The sequence below is a fragment of the Penicillium angulare genome, assembly GCF_028827245.1.
Source record: "Penicillium angulare strain IBT 27051 chromosome Unknown utg000004l_segment0_segment0, whole genome shotgun sequence".
Classification (NCBI taxonomy): Eukaryota; Fungi; Ascomycota; class Eurotiomycetes; order Eurotiales; family Aspergillaceae; genus Penicillium; species Penicillium angulare.
Genome location: NW_026623163.1, coordinates 2,666,099 through 2,681,802, shown reverse-complemented (window position 1 = coordinate 2,681,802; position 15,704 = coordinate 2,666,099). Strand labels below are relative to the sequence as shown.

At 48.2% G+C, this 15,704-nt stretch overlaps 8 protein-coding genes across 8 annotated transcripts; 6 read left to right on the top strand and 2 right to left on the bottom strand.

The window, feature by feature from the left end:
• Positions 1-411: 411 nt before the first annotated feature.
• On the top strand, positions 412-1,905 carry N7478_004942 (alpha-mannosyltransferase; the record flags this gene model as incomplete). Its single annotated transcript, XM_056921156.1, has 1 exon — positions 412-1,905. The coding sequence occupies one exon, from the start codon at positions 412-414 to the stop codon at positions 1,903-1,905; it is 1,494 nt and encodes a 497-aa protein (XP_056779193.1).
• Positions 1,906-2,326: 421 nt separating this feature from the next.
• N7478_004941 (uncharacterized protein) lies at positions 2,327-2,755 on the bottom strand (the record flags this gene model as incomplete). The annotated part of the gene is made up of 2 exons (XM_056921155.1): positions 2,327-2,428; positions 2,495-2,755. 2 exons carry the CDS (start codon positions 2,753-2,755, stop codon positions 2,327-2,329), a joined length of 363 nt encoding a protein of 120 aa, XP_056779192.1.
• A 1,672-nt stretch (positions 2,756-4,427) lies between these two features.
• Positions 4,428-5,385, top strand: N7478_004940 (uncharacterized protein; the record flags this gene model as incomplete). The annotated part of the gene is made up of 2 exons (XM_056921154.1): positions 4,428-4,647; positions 4,715-5,385. The coding sequence occupies 2 exons, from the start codon at positions 4,428-4,430 to the stop codon at positions 5,383-5,385; spliced, it is 891 nt and encodes a 296-aa protein (XP_056779191.1).
• Positions 5,386-5,741: 356 nt separating this feature from the next.
• N7478_004939 (uncharacterized protein) lies at positions 5,742-6,479 on the top strand (the record flags this gene model as incomplete). The annotated part of the gene is made up of 1 exon (XM_056921153.1): positions 5,742-6,479. The coding sequence occupies one exon, from the start codon at positions 5,742-5,744 to the stop codon at positions 6,477-6,479; it is 738 nt and encodes a 245-aa protein (XP_056779190.1).
• A 453-nt stretch (positions 6,480-6,932) lies between these two features.
• N7478_004938 (protein-transporting protein BCP1) lies at positions 6,933-7,906 on the top strand (the record flags this gene model as incomplete). Its single annotated transcript, XM_056921152.1, has 3 exons — positions 6,933-7,007; positions 7,063-7,299; positions 7,361-7,906. 3 exons carry the CDS (start codon positions 6,933-6,935, stop codon positions 7,904-7,906), a joined length of 858 nt encoding a protein of 285 aa, XP_056779189.1.
• A 208-nt stretch (positions 7,907-8,114) lies between these two features.
• On the bottom strand, positions 8,115-9,221 carry N7478_004937 (chorismate mutase ARO7; the record flags this gene model as incomplete). Its single annotated transcript, XM_056921151.1, has 3 exons — positions 8,115-8,192; positions 8,308-8,959; positions 9,151-9,221. 3 exons carry the CDS (start codon positions 9,219-9,221, stop codon positions 8,115-8,117), a joined length of 801 nt encoding a protein of 266 aa, XP_056779188.1.
• A 649-nt stretch (positions 9,222-9,870) lies between these two features.
• Positions 9,871-12,075, top strand: mdv1 (uncharacterized protein; the record flags this gene model as incomplete). The annotated part of the gene is made up of 4 exons (XM_056921150.1): positions 9,871-9,954; positions 10,054-10,654; positions 10,718-11,745; positions 11,800-12,075. 4 exons carry the CDS (start codon positions 9,871-9,873, stop codon positions 12,073-12,075), a joined length of 1,989 nt encoding a protein of 662 aa, XP_056779187.1.
• Positions 12,076-13,424: 1,349 nt separating this feature from the next.
• On the top strand, positions 13,425-15,533 carry N7478_004935 (uncharacterized protein; the record flags this gene model as incomplete). Its single annotated transcript, XM_056921149.1, has 1 exon — positions 13,425-15,533. One exon carries the CDS (start codon positions 13,425-13,427, stop codon positions 15,531-15,533), a length of 2,109 nt encoding a protein of 702 aa, XP_056779186.1.
• Positions 15,534-15,704: the final 171 nt, after the last annotated feature.

Genomic DNA, 15,704 nt, shown 5'->3' with positions numbered 1-15,704 from the left:
CCAGGATATTCTATTATACTCTTTGAGCTCCAAGTCTATCCTGACAACCTTGGAACCTGCGGTAGAACACAATGGCTCTTCATCCTCCGCCAAGCGTATACGTGGTTCACCCGCCACCTTACTTTTCTCCCGCGAAACTCTCTCTCTCCCCAAGATCAAAGATCAAGATAACCCAAATCCTCCAATCGAGTCCCCTCGCCACCCTCCTCGCCGGAGATATATAGAGATAGAGGGGGCCTGGGCTTCTGCAGGTCCATCCTGATTGCCTGACCTTCGTTTCGGAACTTTCGCTCGGCGCGCCCGTGCGCCTCTCGCTCAAACCCCTTGTGAATAGTGCTCCGCCGCCACACACGCAAAGTATCGCCCCGTCTTCGCGAGTCAGAACATATCATTCTTTCCGGTCATATTCGAATGCCCTCCAGAATGGGGATGTTCAGGCCCGGTCGGGCGAGGTCCCTCCTCCTCGCCATGATGGCGCTCATCCTCGTTAGCACGGTCTACCTCTACTGGACACCAGCGACCGCCTCCTCCACCGTCTCCGTCGTTCCGAGTACAGCATTCGAAGTTCCTGTGGTGGAACGTCAAAAAGATTTCTGGAAAGCTTTCAGTCCGATTCTCAAACGTCATAACCCCAATACCCCATCTCCACAAAAAGATGGCGATGCGGGCGCAATTCATTTCGACCCCACGAACGATACTCTGCGCCCGGATATTACAATATTATCGGAGGAGGGTGTGAAGGTTATGGAGGATACCCATGCTAGCTTCCTCGAAAATATTAAGGCAGCTGGAAAGAACTTAAAACCTGTTCATACTCCAGGGAAACGAGGCTTAGTTACTACGGCGGGTTCGACCTATTTGCCCGTTTTTGTTTCCTCTCTGCGCATGCTTCGTCGTACAGGGTCCACATTGCCAGTGGAAGTGTACATGAAAGATTCAGGTGAATATGAGAAGAGCATTTGCACGGACGTGCTCCCTACACTGGATGCCCGGTGTTTAGTGATGGGTGACGTGGTAGGGAAGGACCCCATTGAGCACTATCAACTCAAAATTTTCGCCGTTCTATTCTCTTCTTTCGAGGAAATCGTTTGGATGGATGCAGATTGCTTCCCTCTCGGAAAGCCAGAAGATCTCCTCGACGCCGAGCCATACAAATCATCTGGCTTAGTGACCTGGCCCGATTTCTGGGGGTCCTCAGCATCGCCTTTATACTACAAAATTTCCCGTCAAGAAGCGCCGCCCATGTCAGCACGCCAATCATCGGAAACTGGAGTGTTTTTGGTGTCCAAGAAGACCCATTTGAATGCCCTCCTTCTTGCTGCATACTACAACTATTACGGCCCATCTCACTACTTCAGATTATTGAGTCAGGGGGGTCCGGGCGAGGGAGATAAGGAAACATTCCTCCAGGCGGCTATGGCTGTCGGTGCACCTTTCTATACCGTTAGCGATAGGGTGCAGGCTATCGGTCACCAGCTTGGAGAAAAGTTGGCTGGGTCGGCCATGGCTCAGTCGGATCCTCGAGAAGACTATGCTCTTACTACACAAGATAAGTGGCGAGTCAAAGATCCTGAGGTGGCACCGCCTCCACATATCTTCTTCATCCATGCGAATTACCCGAAATTTAACCCGGGTGATAACGTATTTGGGCTAGGCTGGGAAACAACTCCCACCATCAAAGAAGATGGCTCAGATTCGCGCGCATGGACTGATCCCTCTAATACAATCCAACGCTTCGGGTACGATGTCGAAAAGAGCTATTGGGAAGAGATCAAATGGGTCACATGCCATTATGAGGGTATGTTCAAGTCCTGGAAAAACAAGGGAGGCCTTTGTAAGAAGGTCGAGGAATACTGGAGCCATATCTTCGCGGAGCCGCATGACGATGATCCCAAGTTCAGCTGAATGGTTGATTGACCTTGATTATCTCGCAACATTATATTTTGGCCACACCTGCTTTATCCCAAACCGGGGATCGCAACCCATATTCAGACTACATTTCTTTACTGTTGAGCGTTATCATGTACCATACACTAGATATCCGGCCTTGAGCGTTTGGGTCTTGCACATAATGCATAATACTATATATCATATGACGAATGAAACTAAAACCGACCACTCATGGTGACTTAACTACTCCTTACTAGACACTTGGAACCATGTTTTGGATTGGTAGATAATTTTATTGGTAATTTTATTCTATGCTTTCAATGCTTTCAGAACAAAATTAAGATTTCGTCATATCGTACAGAATATTTCTATCCCCAACCCCGGATAACTTCCCAAACATTCAAATCGGGGGTATCATAACATCATATCAAACATTTCATTTCTTGATACCCTTCTCACGCAGGCGCTGCTCATCCTCAGCCTGCAAATCGGCATCAATCTGAGCGCCCTTTGAGGGCTTGTTACCATGCATGATAGCCTGTAAAAGAAGCACGTTAGTCATTGATATTACCCATAATAGAGGGATATGAATTTAATAACTTACAGGCTTGGTAGGATCTTGCTTGCTCATCTCGGCCTCGGGGTTGAACTCATTGTTGTGGTGGTGGGAAGGATCGTTCTTGTTGGACTGAGCGGCGAGCTTGTTGCCAATAGAGCGCTGATCCTTGGAGTCAAGGTTCTTGTGTGAGCCGTGCTGACCCTCCTTGTAGCGCTCGGCTTCTCTGATCTCAGACTGAGGGGGGTTGCGCTGGTCACCGGCCTCATAGATGGCGCGGCTACCGACACTAGACTGAGAAGCGGACATATTGTAGATTGGAGGAAATGAAGGTGATGGAGAGTTTGTGTGTCTTTGTTCAGGGATAATATATGAGAGAGAAATTGATGCTTTGAATCGTGAAGAAAAAAAGAATTGGTTCACTGAAAACCTCGATTCTTATACTTGGTTATACTTGCTATACAATGTGTGATGTCATGCTGGAGTCACTGAGATCATACGTGTGGGTCATGGCCCAGAGTGGCCGGAATGGCAATCAGAGCTTGATCGTTTGGTTTTGCACTTGTTGGACCCTTTTTTTTCATCCAGGCTCATCAGATTATTGTCGCAAACAAGGCAGGTTGGATGTTGTGACATCGTTGATGCTGCTGAGTATCCAGTATGTCTCCACTTTCTATACAGCTCTGCACCCTTACTTGCTATAATAGGTGTCGAAGATCTTCTTTAAGCTTCTTTATCGTTGCTGGTTTTGATCCGCACAGCTATGAGATCATATTCCAGGATAACTTTTCATGTCTTCTAATTCAGCCCATCCTGGTAGTGGGAGAGCTAAAAATTGAGCTACAGATGTGTACGTTGAAGCTATGGCCAAGGGCGGCAGGTGTGCACACTACACACTTCCAGAGTATTCTAAACGTCTTTTTAAAGTTTGATTTTGATTTTTGATGACAGCACCGGAAACTGGATTACTATGCTAATTCGAAAACCTGGCTCTATCGCGACTGCGACCGGTGAAATGTCTGGTCAAGGGATCTGAATGAAGCTACCCAAGGGTCAACTGGCATACTGGGGTCTCCAGGACCTAATAGGCTAACCTCCCTAGGGGCTCTTTCCGAGTCACTAGTAGCTGCAAGGCCCTAATGTCTGAGCTACCCTTTACGTGCCGTGAAAGCTGAGTTCCAAATACAAAAGTCCGAAAAATCCATGTCCAGTCTTTCCAAGTGCCCCAATCTTCAATTTCCTGTTTCCAAACTGTATGGTTGCTCGAATTCTCAAATAAATACACCTGGGCAGTCTTTTCCAATGATATATAGCCAAGACGCCCTAGAGAATCATCACGATTGCGTCTGGTTTCTCCTAGGTTCTGTCCAGGTGCCAGTGTATTCGTTCTGCCGGTCCTTGATATCCCTTTTCATATGTGTACTTATCACCTTGCCGCTATTGCTCGGGTTTTCAGCTACGCATGTCACGGTGGTGCTCACTGGTCACCTGGTCGTAGTACCGGGCTCAATCATGCAGCTAGTCCAACACACATCACAAACCAGTGCCATCCTTCTTTCTACCATGACTCACTTCGTGTACTAGTCTGACAGCGGAGAGGGGATGATCTACACACTTACTGCCCAACACATAACGCAGTTACATCCTCGCATGAACAAATGGTCTCTTTTTGTTTTGTTTCCCGCGCAGTATCCCTCACAGCACAGAAAGGTTGCTATGAGAAGGCTTCTGACTTGAAGGCTGTGGTGTCCTCAGGCTGCAATTGGGTAGGTATACATGTATCCGCCCCCGCACGCAACACCATAATGTCGAGTACTCGGTACCCTGGTGAAAGTGGCTGTGCGCTGTGATGCTACAACAGCCTAATGCTCGCTTTAGAAATGCCTTTTATCGCTCTCCTCACTGTCATCTCCATTATTATTCCCATCGGTCATTCTAGCACTCTCTAGTTTGACCACGATTATTCTATCCATTCACAAGGATGTCTGGCCTCGAGATCGCCGCTCTTATCCCGGCGATAGTATCGGCCATCACTGCAATCAGTGCTGAATTTAGATCATGGCGCCAGAAAAGAAAGGAGCGGTCAGCCAAGTCCGAGAACGTCGAGTTGAAAACGCTGTTACATGAGAGCAGCTCGGTCGTGCAGTCCAAGTATGACACCAATCTTCAGCGGCTCGGAGAGGATTTCAAGAGGGGAGATAGTAAGTGAAGGAATAATCAGCGAAGCTGCATCATATCTAAACTCAGAACTAAAATAGAGAAAATCAGGTATCGGACGTGAGGCATTGATGGAGCATCTGATCGTTCTTCAAACCACTGTGATTTCGCTACTGCGAGGCCAAAATATCAACATCACTGATCTTATTCACCCGAATCATTCCTTAATCACGAGAGGTACAAAATCAGCTCGCGATGGAACTATTAGCGCCCTTTCCCAGCAATACCAGCGACTTGCTCAGGCTGATCCAATCCCCCGTCTTCCCCCGGCAACTTCTGAGCCACCTGCCGAAGACACGCACCACTCTTCCACATGCCCTTATCGCAACCGCAACAGCTGCTTTCACGACGATGACTTTCGAAACAATTGTTTTGGGGAAGTGATACTAATGAAGCATGGTTTTGGCCATAATATTCATCGCCTGAATTGCGAAGAGTGTGGTTGGGAAGGTCCAGCCAGAGAGGAGTTAACTAGAATAGGATTTAAAACCAGAGACCGTATTCGTCTTTGCAATTATATGGTTTGGGAACAATTTCATCGCTTCGTTCCTGCCCCTCATTCAGGGCGCCCGAGGTATGATGAAAATGGCTACAGGTGCTATATCTGTGGGCACGAGATGAAGAATGGCACCCGATGTGAGGATTTTGGAGTTAGCTATGAGAAGCTAATGCGTCATATACGCCGAGAGCACTTCGCAGACGAGATCGAACGCCCTTCATAGTCTAGTTGCAGAAGAGAAACTTTGAATCCTTTGAATAAGACTGTTTAGTTCAACTCTTTCCGTCCTTGATTTATACAGAAATTAATCAATTTTAAAGTTAAAATATGGATAAGAGTGAAAGCCAAAGTAGAATGTGACGTAGCTTTGGTAATGAAGGGGATCACATTGGCGACCCACTCCGGCAATCGGAGCTTCTCATGCAGAGCTGATGAATTAAAGGCAGACATCGCGAATTGACGATGCGATCGCATCTGTCTTTGTTATTCAAAGCCCTCAATCGGGATCGGACATTATCACAAGGCATTGCTCGAGTATTCAATCACCTCTATTGTCAAAAGTTCTACTCAACCACCAAAATGAGTTCATCCGCCCCTGCTCCAACACCGGAGATCGAACCCCGCTTCACCCAGTTATTCACAGAGCTTGAATCCCGCTTCAAAGCTACCAGCCTTGGCAGTGATAAGTGGTATATCCTCGCCACCTCTACATTAGCAGCGAGTCCAGATCCCGAGCGCGCCGACCAGCTCTATCTGCATCTCATCTCGCAACCGGAGTACTCAACCTCACCATCCCGACAAGCATTAGTGCGACGTCTCCGCGAGGCTCTTATCAAATCAGTCCCCATTGTTGGGGTATGTAAGCCCATTGAGGCCATTCTTTCCATTGGCAAAATTGAACGCGACGAGGACAAGGATTACACCTTTACGCGTGAGAACTGGCAATGTGACCAGGCAAACCATGACCGTGGCTCGGAATGGATGCAGAAGCTGTATTCTCGCAATACCGGTGGTACTTTGAACCTGTTTGCTGCGCATCAGGACTTTAGGTGGTTATCCGAGGAAATTACATATGGGCTGTACCTGTCGGATCGTCAGATCTTGGATGATGTGGACACACAGCTTGTTGTTTTGCCTGGGATTATGAGTCAAAACTTGCCCAATGAGACTCATTGGCATATCCGGGGGACGAGACGATTGGGTCTGCCCAAGGAGGAAGTTCAGATCATCTGGGACTGTGTGCAGCTTGTGGCGCAGTTCTTTGATGTAAAGCTGAACAAGGTGCCTACCGTTGAGGCTGTGGAATATGACGTTTGAAGTGATGGATTTACCAGCGATATAGATCCTAGAAATAGCATGAACATCCAAGGCGTTATTTCTTTATGATGCCTTTGAATGTCAACTTACATCTCTAAGAGCTAAATACTAGCGACAAGTCATTCGAAAGGGCAATGGAGAGAAGACTTGTTAAAGACCAACTTGGAATTGCGCCGGAGAGATCAACTTTCTGCTAAAGTTAATATTTCCATATGATCCGTAGTACAATGAATACATGAATAGCAGCGCACTAGTTAACTAGGTTAAGTAGTTATGCTTAGTTCCATATTGCCTAAGTATGTAGTCTCTCTGGATATTGTTATCTATATCTGCCAGCAGCGATAACCGATAACAGCGAAAAAAAGTTCGAAAGCGGCGGAGGGGTGGAGAAAACGCCCAACACACCTTCAATCTTCAATCTTCTCATAACAGCACACAGAAATAAAAAGAACAATGGGAAAACGCAAGCAAGATCTCGGTGATGTCCCTATGGGCGGCACCAAAAACGCCGACGACGAGTCCGATGATGTGAGCCTACACCCCGCGCCGCCCCAGACCGCATACAGCTCTTAACCTCCTCCAGGACGTTGACATGATCAATGTCGACTTCGAATGGTTCGATCCTCAACCCGCCGTCGACTTTCACGGTCTTAAAAACCTAATCCGTCAGCTCTTCGACAATGACGCCCAGATCTTTGATTTGTCCGCCCTATCCGACTTGATCTTGTCGCAGCCGCTGCTCGGATCTACCGTGAAGACTGACGGCAATGAGTCGGATCCTTATGCTTTCTTGTCTGTTTTGAATCTGCAGGAACACAAGGTCAGTGCGATTTTGTTACAAAATATACACTTGAGGCTATTGCTGACTGCTATTATTACAGGACAAACCCGTCGTCCAAGACCTGATCAAGTACATCAAAACCAAGGCCGCTTCCAACCCCTCCCTTTCCCCTCTCAGCGAGCTCGTTTCCCAGACCCCAGTCCCACCTATTGGCTTGGTTCTCACTGAGCGAGTAATCAACATGCCGGCGCAGGTCATTCCGCCCATGTACAATATGTTGCTGGAGGAGATCGCCTGGGCCATCCAGGACAAGGAGCCATACAACTTCTCGCACTACCTGATTATCTCCAAGGGATACGAGGAGATTGAGTCAAAATTAGATCTTGAGGAGTCCCGACCACAGAAGAAGTCCAAGAAGGGCGGCGATGGAGCCCAGCGCTTCCTTTTCCACCCCGAGGATGAAGTGTTGCAGCGCCATGCTATGTGCTCCGGAACATATGAGTTTACCCACAAGCAGGATGACGGCCACTCAGACTCTAAACGCGCTTTCCAGGAACTTGGTATTATCACCAATGGTAGCATGATTCTGCTCGAATCGGCGCAATTCGAAGCTACAGTTAAGGCCGTAGGCGAGTACCTACAGTAAGGGATGTATGTGAAGAATAATTTGTCTTCATATCATTTCATTTCATGTCCCATTGATGAGAGTATATTCTATACATTTTCTTGTTTATTTGTTTTTGCTTGGTTGCTTCCAATTCTCTCCAAGCGCCTTCTATCCACGACATGATTTTATAGATCTCATAACCGGAATCATAAGTTCATAACTTCGTGACTGAAACATAGGCCACTGTTTACTCCCATTGAGTGCCCTTGAGGCGCTGCATAAGATACTCCACCTCGACAACCTTGGTGAGCGGGATAACACATTCCTAAATCACATTAGCGATACGTCAATCTTTTAACCATAGAAGCCAATTGCAAAGCAATTGAAAAATCCAAAAATGATAATCTAACGGAAGTCCAGTATGGACAAGTAAAACCCACCTTATACATAGCAACGACAGCATCGATATTGATCTTCTGTCCCTTCTCCTCAGGGAAAGCAGGATCAGTTCCATAAGTCTTAGCCTTGAGACCCAATCGCTCAAGAACTTTCTGCTCAACCTTAGCATCGGTGATAGCCTCATCAATACCCAGGCGGTCCTCGGCCTTAATCAAGCGCACAAAAGTTTCAGGATCCTTCTGGAACTTGGACTCGGCAACGAATTTCCCAAAATGAATACGTCGCGACAGCGCCTGCAGACACGCAACATCACAAGTCGCCGCAGATCCATAGTTCTCTTGCGCTTCACCACGGTCCTCGCGCCCGAACCGTGGACACACAGCCGGCAAGACCTCGTTTATATAACGCTTCTTAATGTCATCGTTGACGTTGACATCGTTCGTATGCAAGATATGAGGGTATTTCAAGGGCGCGAGGACAGGCTGCTCCAACACGTCTGGGAAGAAAGGGTACTCATCCGGGGATTCATAGCGGCGCACGCGGGATTGGAGGCGCTCTTGTTCGCGGAGTAGGTAGTCCGATAGACTGAGATCGCTGTCGGGAATCTTCACGCCGCCGGACTCGTAGATGGTTTTGTTGAGGGGGAATTGAACTCGCTCGATAAGGTGGAAGGTAATTGTGTCTTCTAGGCGGCTGTGTATCTGGAACATCAGTATATATTCATAATACGCATTGTTGATTTTGTTTGGGAGATGTCTTTAGTAGACTTCCGTGTTTGGTGGGGGTGATATTGGTGCACCGAATCTTCTGCGGTCAAGCTGAAAACTATCGCGGGGAGCGGGGAAAGATGGCGGTCGGAAATAATGTAAGACTTGGAAACTTACATGAGCTCGAAGCGAATGTTGGCAAGGTCCAATGCCTTGGAAGCATCGGACAGATCAATAGCTCTATCCATGGCTGCGTGAATTGGTGAGTTGGGAGAAGGAAAGAGAGAGGCTGATAGGGATAGCGGGTCAGCGAAGTCGGAGAGGTATTGAGTCTAAGAGGCTTTGTAGCCTAAGCAGCTCTTTATATAGCATATTCCACTTCGAAGCCCCTATTGAATTTGAGATAAAATTTCATTTGCATAGATCTACACGATTCCTCGAATCGCACTTGGGATCTAAATCCAACTGCATAAAGTATTCTAATAGTCATTCACACATGTGCAGGCTTGGAGAGCTGTTCGGGTATTCGGTACTCAGACTGTACCGAGCGCACCTATACAGTAAGGGCAGACGCTGAAGTACCCAAGAAGTATAGATAGACACATCTGGTCTCCACAAAACACCTTGCATGCTTCTCACTAGCGCTAAATTGGCTGGCCTAGCTGTGAGAAATTGATCTATCGATTGCAAGTTCTTGACCTTAGCACTTTGGATCCATTAGTTGACCAGTTGGCCACAGCGCAGTTCTTCACGGTAAGTACGGTACGGAGCCTTTACTGTATCCGGGGAACGCGGTAAATCATCGCGTGGACACATGACGATTATCTTGCTGCTCTCCCCGAAACTCTCTCAACCCGCGCATGTTGGTTGATCCCCTACCAAAAGCAGCCTCCTAAAATGGAGAATCAACGCCGTGACGAGTCGCCGTCCGGTCTGTCAGATATTGTCGAAGGCGATGGCTTGCTCGGCACTGGATTGACGGTCAGTACCTTTTTTTTTTGAGTGCCAAAGACCTAGCACCGCAGCCATACCCCTCTTACAGCATTGCCGCGGGCAGGCTAATAACGATTTAAACCATAGACCCGTCACATCGAAGCGTTCGGGCGAAAGGTGACCTCAACTGCAGGACACCTGATCGCGCCGACCGAGCAAAACCCAGGCGCCCATTATCAAATTGCTATGACGGATATCCATCGCGAACTGCGCCGGCCAACAGCGCAGCGCAAGGTCTTCTCCCTTACCCAGACAACCCCTACCGATCTCGTGCGCTCGAAGCTGTCGACCTCGGAAATCCAGTCGCGGGCTCTTTCTTCCCTCCCCGATGATCTGCTCGCCAACATCCCCGAAGACAGTAGCTCCTACTCCCTATTCCAAGGTTTTCAGGCTACCCTCCCTGAAGATGACCATGCACATAAAAAGCACCGGAGACGTAGCTCCAAAAACACCAAGGCGTTGAAAGATAGCGAGAGGGGCGGCGCCCTGACCGCGGGTCCGGCTGGGTTGAAGGAGCAACGAAAAACATTGAGCCGCCGACTGGACTTGATGGGCATTCGAAAGAATATGTGCAGCGCCGAGATCCACGAGATAGATAACAAGATTGCCAACCTACACAAAATGCGCCAGATCGTTCTTGATCGATTGGCCGGCTTGGAAATGGATGAAGCGACATTGGAAGTCGAGTGTAGGTTTACCTCCCAGGTTGGTTCCGATAAGACACTTTTTTAATCTAACAAACTGGATATAGTGACGGAGTTAGATAATAAACTAGAAGATTTGCCAGAAGAGACGCCTGAATCCTCTGCCACTGACGAAACACCAAAGTCGGCGCAAGAACAGGGAGATTCTGTTGCGTCCTCGAATGACCCAGCCATGGACGCTTCATTCATGTCAGAATCGATATACGAGAAACTGCCCGATACAACACCGACGCCAAAGAGCCTTCGAAGCCGGACTCTAAGAAAACGCTCAATGCCAATCCTTCACGAACATTTCGCTCCGGGATCCTTAATTAAGGAAATCTCAGCACACACCGATATGGTCACCGCGATTGATTTCGACTTTCCATTTGGTACAATGGTCACTGCTGCATTGGATGATACTGTGCGAGTTTGGGATATGAACGTGGGTCGTTGTTCTGGTTTCTTAGAAGGGCACCATGCTTCTGTACGATCTTTACAGGTAGAAGACAATATCGTCGCTACCGGATCTATGGATGCATCTGTCCGAATTTGGGATTTGAGTCGCGCTAGGCCTAGTACCCGTGACAATGGACGTCTGAACAAACATGAGCGCGAGGAAGAAGAATTATTCGAAAAGCATTCTTCACCGGTTCCTCCATCATCGAATTTGGAGGATTGCCATGTCTTTACACTGGACGCCCATGTTGATGAGGTGACTGCGCTCCACTTTAAAAATAACACACTTATCTCTGGATCTGCAGACAAGACTCTGCGGCAATGGGATCTTGTTAAAGGAAGATGTGTTCAAACTTTGGATATCCTTTGGGCCGCTACACAATCATCGGCAAGCACCTCTGGAGATGGAACTTGGCGACCATCCGGCCGACTTCCAGATGCGTCTGCAGACTTCGTTGGAGCTATTCAGTGCTTCGATGCCGCACTCGCATGTGGAACGGCTGACGGCATGGTTCGTCTTTGGGATCTGCGTAGTGGTCAGGTCCATCGTAGCCTCGTGGGACACACTGGGCCAGTTACATGTCTACAATTTGACGACGTACACCTGGTAACGGGTAGTTTGGACCGCAGCATTCGGGTAAGTTATGATTCTTTTAATCCATATACAAGCACTTTACTAATGTTTTCTTAGATCTGGGATCTTCGAATGGGCTCGATATACGACGCGTATGCCTATGAAAAACCTATAACTAGTATGATGTTCGATTCGAAACGAATCGTGGCTGCTGCCGGCGAGAATGTGGTCAAGGTCTATGACAAGGCTGATGCACACCATTGGGACTGCGGTCCTGGTGTCGGCGTCGATGATGAAGGGCCATACCCTTCGACTGTCGAGCGCGTCCGACTTAAGGATGGATACCTGGTTGAAGGTCGCAAAGACGGCACCATGGCTGCATGGACATGTTAAACAACCAGACCCCTTTGATCTCGTTCTCCTTCTCGTATCGGTCCTCCCTTTTCTTGCATTCTTGCTTGGGGACCCCCGCTTCTTCCCTGTCCTCTGCGCCCGCTGTATAGTATTCCTACCCCCCTTGTCTAGAGAGCTGGATGGAGCAGACCGGCGTACCTGGAGTCAAGCACACTATCGACTGCTGCTCTGTATTTAAGCGCTGTGGTTGGGGCACATCATTTCAACCAATCCAATATATTTTCTTGGAATCTCCGTTTACTCAATAGACTATTGGAGCCTTCTTTCATAGATCGAGAGAGGCTTGAATCTAGCGCTCTCTTCGAGTTACTTTCAGCCATAAAAATAGAAGTCTGGAATGATTGTCACAGCGAAAAAGTCAAATGTGACAAAGGGCTTGAGAGACAAACGTAGACGAACAAAGACTCGAGGACCGCATCGAGTTTATCAAGTCGAAGCCCAGTTTCCTACTGTCCACCAGCAGATTTTTTTTCTTTTAATTCATACATTCCCACTCAATACAATTTCTTTCTAGTGTAAAATATTTCTGCTCTGCTACCCCGAATTTTGCCAGTCCAGAAAGCCAGAAACCACTACGTTCTTAGCGTGGCCCATCAATAACTACTGCTGATCTCATTCCTCGGCACTGCGGGATCCACAATTGAAACCCGCCGCAAGTCACGTTCCCTCGCGCGTCTGCGCGTTTTGTCCGCTTCAAAGTCCGGGGTCGCGATCTATTGGACTCGTTCTACACGACACATTGAATTTATCGAAGCTATAACTCAGAATTCGCTTGTTGGTCTCAAGTAAGTGTGGATAAGACCCGGTGCGCATAATGTTCGGACGTCGCGGGTTTGGCGCTCCCTTGGTGGCACAACCCGGGTTCTTCAGCAGCTTAGCACCTCCCCACCAGCTTTATCCAATTGATTCAATGTTTAAATGGACTTCAAACTGACAATAATATCAGGCCGTTGTAAACTTCTCTTATTTGATCTCGCCTTGACAGAAGACCGGTGCTGGTGCTCCGGCGCCGCTAGTTTCAAGCCAGCGAAGAATAAAGTCAGTGTTTATCTTTGGTTAATATTTGCGTTTGCGGTGCTTTGATCGGAAATATGGGCACTTTACCTATGTATCATTTCCTCAAGACTTGAATTTCTTGGAAGGGCTCGATTCCCTGTCGATCTCTTTAACTACAACTCGGTTGCTACGGCCCTTGACGTTGTTATTGATTGGCTTGTCGAGTGCAAACGCACGAGTTATATGGAGAGAAACATAGCGGTCTTTGTTGTGACAGTAAGCTAACATACAACGTGCAGATGGACTCAAAAAAGGGCAATAGAGGGTACGTTATGGGTGAAGAAGAATCCCGGAGAGCTTGGATCGCAAACAATCCAGTCCTGCCCAGTATACCCATTAAATCATCATTTGCCTATGGATCGCAAGCGGGGCCAGCCGCGCGTAGACGCCAAACAATCCATGCACGACCAGGTACCACAGATCTGAGAGAGATTGAGCGGTCAGTTAACGAAGCTATTAAAAACAGTGAATTGGCCGCCTTGAATCCAAAGACGGTAAAGGATTATCAAAAAGACGCCCCGAAGAGGAGAGCTCGTAATGAGAATGCCCGTCGACGCATAAAGAGAGAGCCTACCCCGGATGAAACCCAATTACATCAGGCTTTACGCGAAGTAACAGCATCGCCCAGAAAGGAGTCTCCAAGTCAGAAGTCCGACCCTACACCCTCACCTCCTGTCCCGCGGACTGTTTCTACCGATTCAAGTCCTGCCGCTGAGCCCCCTCTTCAACGTCATTTATCAGTCATGTCGAATTCTCCAGATTTAACACTTTACCCATCACCCCTCAAACGGGGTGGTCACGATACCCATGACCTCACTACCCCGGACCGCTTCAGTCGTCAAAGCTCCGTTGACAACGCCTCAGTGATATCCTGGAACCTGGAACGCGATATTAACGAGGATGATCTTAAAAGGACACGACCAAGCACGCAAGGCAGCAATATCACAGCGCCCCCTCGGCGCCCTTCTGGTCTAGCTAACATTGTCCCCGATACCATCGAAGAAGAGAACGAGGACGAGGAAGAAAAAGCCGAGGGGAATGACTATTATGAAGATGAGGCGGATGAAAGGGAGCTCTCTGAGCATTTCGACAAATTCGAGTCTGAAATTGAAGCTGGATTGGTGGGCCAGCCTATACCTGACCCTGCAGTTGAGAGCTGGACCGCTTCAGTAAAGACAATTATCCCGACAATGTTCCGTTCCGAACAAAGTCCAGAGCCAGACTGCATACAAACACCATCTACTAAGGAGCATCTGGTACAAGAGCGGCCCACATTGAGGCCTGAAAGTCGTTCTCGAGCCAATTCTATCTCGAAATCTAATCGGGCTAACTGGGTCCGAGCAGGGATTGTGTTGTCGCTATCTATAGTCGTCGCTCTTGCTTTCCAGATGGGGCTCTTTGAGAAAATACACATCCCACACTTTCCGCCTCCCGTTCAATACTCCCCTAACACAAGTGAGCCTGCTACCGTTCGTCATCTCAAAAACCAGGTTTCAAAAATGAATGAAGAGATGTCGTCTTTATCTCGTGACTTGGTTTCTGTACGATCAAAGCATGCTCGCGATTCCGTTCCTACGTACATCACGGATCAGCCCTTTGGCTACGAAAAGCCGCTCCAAAAGATCAATTTCTTGTCCCCAGCGCTGGGTGCTATTGTGGACCCTCGCCAAACCTCACCAGCAGTAGGCCTTACATGGCCGATAGTGTACCGGGGTGCGCTCAAAATGATTGGGCTAGGATACATGATCCCCAAACCGATGCCTCCCTCGACAGCTCTCAAGTCCTGGCAAGAATCGGGAGACTGTTGGTGTACTTCTCAAAAGAAAGGATCATCTCAAATATCAATTCTTCTGGGGCGCGATATCGTCCCGCAAGAGGTCGTAGTGGAGCATGTACCCGCCGACGCTACCCTCAACCCAGAACGCGCGCCAAAAGAAATTGAGCTGTGGGCTCGGTATCGTGTTATCCCTTTGCCAACCGACGAATTTTCAAGATCCTGGATTTCTCGACTAACAGGCTTTGGAGACTCGAGGCCCGAGCGACCGATTGAGCCCGTCTCATCACGAAAAGAAGGACTTGGAGGATACACAATTCCCGGCGAGAAATCTCTCCATGATGTCCTCATGAGTACATTGCGCGCGACGAACTTTTACGACCCCGACACTTCTTTCTCCGATGATCCACTTCTCGGCCCGAATTTCTATCGCATTGGAAAGATGACCTATGACATCCACAAGAAGAACTATATCCAACGATTTGATGTCAACACCGTGGTAGACATCCCGACAATCCGAGTGGACAAGGTGGCATTCCGAATCAAATCGAATTGGGGCTCAAACGACACCTGCATCTACCGATTGAAAGTGCATGGCCATATGTGATTACTCAGTATAGCATAGCAGGCTCAGTTGCTACTTTTCACGACTTTCTATTCATTATTTACCCACTATTTCTAATTTTCCCCTCTCTCTCGGCTGGGATCCCGCGAGGCAGATTACTGTGGATCATCTTGTGTTTGTTTTGCTTTTTCGACACGTCCATCCTCTCCTTGT